The sequence below is a fragment of the Vulpes lagopus genome, chromosome 18 (genome assembly GCF_018345385.1).
Source record: "Vulpes lagopus strain Blue_001 chromosome 18, ASM1834538v1, whole genome shotgun sequence".
NCBI classification, from domain to species: Eukaryota; Metazoa; Chordata; class Mammalia; order Carnivora; family Canidae; genus Vulpes; species Vulpes lagopus.
This window is the reverse complement of record NC_054841.1, coordinates 23,633,806-23,642,026: the sequence shown is the minus strand read 5'-3', so window position 1 is coordinate 23,642,026 and position 8,221 is coordinate 23,633,806. Positions and strand designations below refer to the sequence as shown.

Here is an 8,221-nt window from a genome sequence, read left to right as displayed (position 1 = left end):
ACTTTGGCATCAGAGAAACATGAGTTCATATTTTAGTTTTTGCTGCGTGACCTTAGGTAAGTCACACTCTTAGAGCCTCAGTTTATTAGTAAAATGGTGATATTAATGAAACCCACTTCGAAGGGCTGGCATATAGATAAAGTGACATTATTTATGTAAAGAGCTTAACACAGTTCCTGGCCCACTATAAATGTTGGCTATAATAATAATCGTTACCTCTGCTCTTTGATTTTTGGGGTACTGGTATGTATGGAGGGTGCTTGGGATGTAACTATTTTGTTGTCATCTCTGTCTGTGACAGATCTGAGCTTGGTGGGAAAGACCTGTCTGTGATTAGCTCTGTGGATGGTGGTGTGGACCACGTTAACCCCAGTGATGCAGGCCATACCTGCATAGATCAGAGGGACAGCACTCAATTCTAAATTGGTTCAATTAAATAAATAAATAAATAAATAAATAAATAAATAGGTTCAATCATATACTTTATTACTCTCCATCCCAAGGCATCCTCCAGGGTCTCAAGGAAGCAAAAATATGCAAACTCACTAGGAATCAGATAAAGCACAGTAAAACCAAAATGAAGTGCCATTTTACAGCCAACCATATGACAATACCAAGGGTTGGCAAGGATATGGAGTGAGGGAAATCCTTGTGCGCTCTTGGGAATGTAAATTGGCCCAACCATTTTGTAAAACATTTTGGCAATTTTTAGTAAAATTAAATATGAATATACCTATGACTCAGCAATTCTACTCCCATGTTTGCACCTACAAAAACTCTCCCATATATGCACAAGAAGACATGCACAAGGGACACCTGGGTGGCTCAGCGGTTGAGCGCCTGCCTTCAGCCCAGGGCATGATCCTGGAGTCCTGAGATCAAGTCCCACATTGGGCTCCCTGCAGGGAGCTTGCTTCTCTCTCTGCTTATGTCTCTGCCTCTCTCTCTCTGTGTCTTTCATGAATAAATAAAATCTTTAAAAGAAAAGAAAAGAAAAAACGTACAAGAAAGTCATTACCAACAATTTGTAATAGCAAAAAATGGGGAAAAAACTGTAACAGGAGAATGGATAAATACACGGTGGTATATTCATAAGATGGCATCATAAAGCAGGGAAAATTAATGGACCTACATATAACAACTTGGATGAATTGTATTAATATATTAGGTGAAAAAAAGTTGCGGAGGAATAAGTGCACTTCAATGTTATTTATACAAAGCTCAAAATATGCAAACCACCATTACATATTGTATAAGGATATATGCACATGTAATATAGTATCCAGAAATAAGGAAATGAGAATTAGTGAATTCTGATTAATGGTTTCTTTGGTGATGGGGCAGTGAGAGAAAGGCACAACCAGGGAGGAGTATAAGGGTCTCCAATTATATTGGTAATATTTTATTTCTTCTGTTGGGTAGTGAGGACAAATATGTTTGTGATAAAATTCTTTAGGCATGAAAAAACTTCTTCAAATATGGAATGTTTTATAATAATTGTTTTAGTAAAAGCCAAGACAGTATAATTGGCAGTGATTTTAAGGCTGTCTACTTTTCCTGAGTCCCAGTCCAGGGAAACAAGGCCCACCATGCTTCTTTTGACTAGACCATTTTGGCAAACTGACTTGGTTATTTCTAAGCTTGTCGAAAATGATCGAGAGGTGAGCATGGACAATTGCATATATTCGGTTCAGAGAATGGGAGCCTGATATGTGACTAGGGTTTGCCCTGATTCCACTATGACATCAACTCTCCCCCCAAGGAACAGTGTATAAAACAAAGAAGTTAAAACTCCCACCTCAGCCCTTTATCCAATCCCATTTCCCAAAGCTAATCTCTATTGAGAGCACCCCCACCCCCGGTATTCTTCCTATGTAAATACCAATACACAGATATACACATAGATTTTTTTTGAAATATGAAAAAGGAATTATATGTATTACTTGGACAGAAGTAAGCTTTTAAGCCAAAACTAGATGGAATTATACTTGTGCATCATTCCACACTTCCCTTTCTCACTTATCAATGTCTCATGTCAGTACATCAACTCAGATGATATGCCACCTTCTTCCACCATAATTTATTACTTAAACTTTTATTTTTAATTCAACATAAGCTATATCATCACATTTTAGGTGCAAAATTTTCAAATAATACAGATAGAGTGATAAAACCCTTCACAAAATAGACTGAAAAGGCCTTCCACAGAATTGCCATCCCTAACACATACACACAACGCCCACATACACATTTAGGCATGTATGCACACACATGTTTACACACTGCACATATATACATGCATACTTGCACATACACATGCATACACACACTCATATACACACATATACAGATGTGCACACACACAAACACCCCCTACACATACACACATATATACTTTTAACCTCAGGCTCCCCTCTGATAATAAATCACTAGAGATAAATCACTGCTATATTTGATGTACATCCTTTCAGATTCTTTTTTTTTTTCTTTCAGATTCTTTTACTCTCATAAAGAAATAGGTTGTTTAGTTGTCATGTATGTGGTTGACAAATAAATGGTTCTAAACATAATGTTCCTAATATCCTGCAACTTACTCTTAGAGATTTATGCATATCTTAACTATCTCATTCAGTCACCTGTTAGCTGATATTATTATTTATATTTATTATTATTTATTATGTGATCTATTCTAAGCACAGTAGCAAACAAGATGGACAACCTCTTGGGGCTCATATTCTGCTGGGACATTCAGATAATAAACATGTACATGAATAAATAATATAATTTCAGGTAATATTAATATGAAAATAGAATGGAGATTAGGGAGGGGAGGGTTTTTTTTTTTAAAACTACTTTATAGTATTCCACAATATGGATTACCATAGTTTCAGGGGGTGACTTCCAAATTTTTCCACTTGCTTCCCAGAGTAAGAAATACATTTTAAACTGCTGTTCAAAATCCATCACAGAAACATACAAGCACAAAACTGAAACACACATGTATACAATTGAACAAATATTTCATGAAATAATGCTTACTCTGATCCAAGACGAGGTACTGAAAATCCTTATTGTTCTATTTCATAAAAACAAAAACAAAACCCCCGCTAAACTGTTTTCATTATCCAGTAGTAGATTGTGACCTCAGTTTGAAAAATATTGCTTTAAGTGACAAATCCACTGATGAGATTTAGATTGTTCATAATTCTCTCCTACTACAAACAGCACTGTAGTGAGCTGTTTTATACTCATTTTGTAACTATGTATTTCTGAGAGTAAGATCCCTGATTGTGTAATTACTATTTACTTAAAATCCTGATAAAATGTAGCCAGCATGCTGGTAAACTAAACTCTAATCCCCATCTGTTACCACCATGACATATAAACTTCCTTTGGGAAAGTCTCTGCACCTCTCTGGGCCTCAGTTTCCCCATCAGTAACCTGCTGATCTCTATCTACACCCCAGAGTCCACTCTAAGTTGAAAGCAGATGCCCCACCCCCCTGACTCAGCGAGGGCAGAACTTCTCTCTGAACTTGACTCCCCCTTTTTCCGCTCCCTGTTGGAAGAGGCCCAGAGAAAAGGGAAAAGCAGGTCTGGGCATGAGGGCCGATGCAGGGTGGGGCAGGGGAAGGGCAAGAGGGAGGCCAGCCCCCTAGTAGGAAATGAGACAGGGTAGGAATAACACTTTATAAGCCTGCCGCCCTCTTCCTCCTCCTATCCCCTGGCCACCTTCCAGCCTCCTCCTTTCAGCCTCCTCCCCTTCCAGACAGTCCTTACTTCTTTCCCCTCTAGGCTGCAGCCAGCCTGAGCCCCCTGCCTGCCGAGTCAGGATCCCAGGTGGGGTAAGAACCTCAGCGCCAGGATGTTGACAACATTGCTGCCACTGCTGTGTCTGCTGCTCCTGCCCAGCTGGGCCTTTTGTAGCCAGGAAGCCTCAGATGGTGAGTCAGGGGCACATCTCCTTCCTCAGGATGGTTCTGGAGACTCGCAGCCTGGGTACAGGGGGAGGACCAGAGGAATATTTCTGCAGTGCTGGTGCCTGCAGCCAGCCTGATCTCTCTATAGGGCAGGAAGGGTCCTGGGGACTGATTTGTGTCCCAAAGCCAAGGTGAGGAGATACAGTTTGGCTCGGGGAGGGGGGTGATGGAAGAGGCTGGGGAAACAGGACTGGAGAAATGGGAAGGGACAGGTAAAAAGGGCAAGAGGATTAGCCCTGCGGAGAGGGGATGAGTCTGGAGAGGGAGTGCTGAGGGTGATGTGGATTTGCGTGAGTCCAGGGAAGACGGGAAGAGACTCTGGGAAGAGATGACAGGTGGAAGGAATGGGAAGCCACCGAGAGGCTAGGGCTGAGGGAAGCAAGGCAAAATAGATCAGAGAAGGTGGAAGACCGGGTGGCAGGCAGCGGGGGAAAGTCTGGGGAAGAGAAGCCATGGTCCATGGGAGAACTCACAGGTAGCTGTATAAGCAAAGAAAGGAATTATTGCCCTGTATTGTGATGGCACAGGGACCCACCTCCTCTTCCCCTTCCTGCAATCTCCAGAGCTCCAGTCTTCCCCTCAGAAAGGGAGCAATTCACCAGTATTCTGGGAGCGCTCACTACCATTAATACATGCACTGACTCATCTAACCCCCAAGATATCTCTACTACGGTGGGCAGCATGATTCTCTCCATTTTAGAGGTGAGGAAATTGGGCACAGGGCAGTTAAGAACCTTATGTAGGGTTAGCCACGCAGATCTGCTTATTCACATCTGCAGACACAGAGCATAACTTTTCATATGCAAACAAAGGACAAGGCACACACATACACACACACACACACATGCACACACAGACTGACAACGCCGCCAGACTCATTCCCTCATGGATTCTCGAGGCATCAATCCTGTGCCAGGCCTTTAATAGGGGTAGAAGGCAGCGATAATCAGACATGATTCTATAGCCTAGGGGAGCCTGGAATAGTCTGTGTATTTCGAGACAGTTATGTGGAATCTGGAATCATTGAAACAGACCCACTGTATCTGGGAAGCTAAAGAGGAGAGGCATTAGGAAAACTTCTCCAAGGAGAGGGCAACAGAATGGGGTCTTAAAGCACGAATAGAAGTTTGCCTGGAGGCAGAGCAACCCTGACGTGCTATTGATTTTAACCAAAAGGCAGCATGAGGAACTCCAAGTAGTTTACTATATCGAAGTACAGGAAGAGGCCAGAGAAGGCGGATGGGACCTGGTCTCCTGCAGCCTCAAATGCCAAGCTAAAGACTTTGGATGTCATTCTGCGGACAGCTCACCTATGCGGAGACAATATGGCTGAGTGGTTAAAAGTGCTGGACTCACACAGCCTGTGCTCAAACCTTGGTTCTGCTAAACATTTTAGCCTGCTCCCTTACGGACTGAGGTTAATAACAGTAGCCACTGCATTAAGCTAATGGGAGGAAAGCACAAATAAGATAATAATGTGTGTAGGTACAGTGCTTGGCTCATAATAAGTACTTAGTAGCTATTATTACTATTACTAGTGATAGGGGAGTGTGTCACTGGAGCATTTTAAGTAGGAGAAGGGCATAATCTTATTTCTGGGAGAAGATGGAGGTCAGATTGGAAGGAGTGAAACTGACAATGAGGGCAGAGGGATGAGGAAGGACGTTACTACCCCAGGCCAGATGAGAACCCATGAGGCCTGGAGTAAGGCAGTGGCGGAGGACAGGAGAGAACAGGAGATGGAATGGGATTTTATTGTAGGTCAGGATTTGTTGACCAACCGGAAATGGGGGTAGTTAGGGGTGAGAAAGATCGGAGTGGCTCTTCCACTGACTGGATTACCCTGGGGCAAATGGCTTCTGCTCTTTCCAGCCTCAGTTTCCTTATCTGTAAAACGGAGATAATAATCCCTGTCCTGCTCTCCTGACAGGGTTATGGGAGGATGGGTGGAAGAACACTTTATAGTTTATGAATGGCCGAGGAGGTGGGCGGCCCGCCTTCGGTAGGGGTTTATTATCTCAGCTTCACGCCAGCCCAAGGCCTGACGCGCTGACACCTATCCTCAGGCCCTCGGAACCTCCACATGGTGCAGATCTCCTACTTCCGCGACCCCCATCAAGTGTGGCACCGGGGCAACGCGTCGCTGGGGGGACTAACGACGCACGTGCTGGAGGGCCAGGGCAGCAACGTCACGATCCTCCAGCTGCAGCCCTTGGAGGAGCCCGAGAGCTGGGCGCGCAGAGAGCGCCGCCTGAAGACCTACCTGGACGAGTTCAACCTGCTCGTGCGGCTGGTGCACCAGGAGCGGCGCGTGAACTGTGAGCGGCGCTCGCGCGCGGAGGGGGTGGGGGCGGCCCGGGCAGGGGGCGGGGAGGCCTGTGGGAGGGACTCGATGGGGGCGGGCCTTGGGGAAACGGGGCGGGGCCTTATGTAAGGGGCGGGGTTCCAGGAGGGACTCTTGGATAGCTTGGTGCCTCGTGGGATGGCCCCTCTGAGGAGCCCAGGTGTCAGGCACCTGCCTTCGCTGATCGCAGGTTTGGAGCCTGAAGAGGAGTGAGTGTCCTAGTTGCGGGCCCTCTGTCAGGCCCTCTTCTTGCATGGCCTTGGGGTTGACCTGTTGCTAGGCCCTGTCCCTGATCCACCCTAAACCCCAAAAGTTCATGTTCCCCCTGGTGGACATCCTCCCACACCTGGCGCCCTTCCTACGCAGCACTCTCACCCTGAATCCCCCATCCACAGTTCCTCTGACCATTCGCTGCTCCCTGGGCTGTGAGCTGCCTTCTGAGGGCTCTCCAGCCCACGTCTTCTTTGAAGTGGCTGTGAATGAGAGCTCCTTTGTGAGTTTCCAGCCAGAGAAAGCCTTATGGGTGGCAGGGCCCCAGGTACCCTCCAAAGTGGTCACCTACACTCTGCATCAGCTCAACTCCTACAATCGTACTCGGTACGAACTGCGAGAATTCCTGCAAGACACCTGTGTCCAGTACGTGCAGGAACACAATGCTTCAAAAAACTCAAAAGGTATGACGGGATCAGGAATGGGCCTGTGTATTGAGTGGGTTCCATGCAAATGGATAGACCTAAAGGATGGATACCTTGAGCAACAGGAGGCCCAAGGCTGGGGGTTTGATACAGAGTATATACAGCTTATGTCACTTAAGAGAACTAGCCCTCTTCCTTTGGGGTAGAAATCCTTTAGGGTTTGACTCAAACCATGGACAAGAATCTCAGGGGTATTTCTTCAGGCTAACTCTGTGCATGTTCTGCAGGGAGCCAAACAGGACGCTCCTACACCTCTCTGGTCCTGGGTGTCCTGGTGGGCAGTTTCATCATCGTTGGTGTGGCTGTAGGCATCTTCCTGTGCACAGGTGGACGGCGGTGTTGATCACTCTCCAGCCCCCTCTGAGAAAGAGCTGGACTGATGAGGCTGGCAAGGAAAGATCTCAGCTTACTGCAAAACCAAAGAGATTCCCCATCTGGGACGTTATATCCCAGAAGGTTTGGAGTGGCAGCTCCTCTCCCTGATCTGCCCACCAAGAATTTGGGGGCGGGGAAGGAGAGGGAGGAAGCTAGGAAGACAGAGTTGAAGTTTCATGCTTTGCTGAATTGGTCTGAGAAGCGAATTCTTATCTTTGTGGAAAACAGACGATGGAGTTGGGTGGGGGTGGAAGAGGTCTATGGCCCATCTTTCAAAGGCAGAATCACCTGAGGCATTCAACGCACCTAATAAATACAAGAAGTCCATCCACAACCAAAATAAACAACATTGAATGCTTCCAGGCATGGCAGACTTCGAAAGGGATGCTGGTATAATAGAGATAGACAGAGATATCCAGAGAAATGGTGAATGTGTAAAATAGAAATAATATGGGAGCAGAGAATTATCAATTACTTAATAATATTATTAATAAATTCCTTACTTATGTATATGGCATTATTTTTCCCCCTCTACTTTGCAAAACTTCCGGAAAAGTAGCCTATACCTTTTGCTTCTACTTCCTCAGCTCCAGCTCACTCCTAAACCACTACAGCCTGACTTCCCTATAAATTGCTCTAAGATCATCAATGACCTCCAATTGTAAACTCTTCATCCCACATGATATATGCAACATTTCCCTTTGTGGACTAGAACTCTCTTCTTACCCTAACTTCTGAGATACCATATTTCTAATTTTTAGAAACTGTTCTGGCCACTCAGTAGATCCTTTTGCCTTTGTTATCTTACTCAATTCACCTTGGAAATGT

At 45.3% G+C, this 8,221-nt stretch overlaps 1 protein-coding gene across 3 annotated transcripts; it reads left to right on the top strand.

The window, feature by feature from the left end:
- The first annotated feature begins 3,572 nt into the window (after positions 1-3,572).
- Positions 3,573-7,903, top strand: PROCR (protein C receptor). 3 transcript variants are annotated; one of them, XM_041733559.1, is made up of 5 exons: positions 3,573-3,593; positions 3,795-3,943; positions 6,046-6,297; positions 6,719-6,997; positions 7,246-7,903. In XM_041733559.1, the coding sequence occupies exons 2-5, from the start codon at positions 3,865-3,867 to the stop codon at positions 7,359-7,361; spliced, it is 726 nt and encodes a 241-aa protein (XP_041589493.1). In that variant the 5' UTR covers positions 3,573-3,593; positions 3,795-3,864; the 3' UTR covers positions 7,362-7,903. The 3 variants fall into 3 exon arrangements, with proteins under 3 accessions (XP_041589493.1, XP_041589492.1, XP_041589491.1); XM_041733558.1 differs by having other exon boundaries at positions 3,588-3,674; XM_041733557.1 differs by lacking the exon at positions 3,573-3,593 and having other exon boundaries at positions 3,701-3,943.
- Positions 7,904-8,221: the final 318 nt, after the last annotated feature.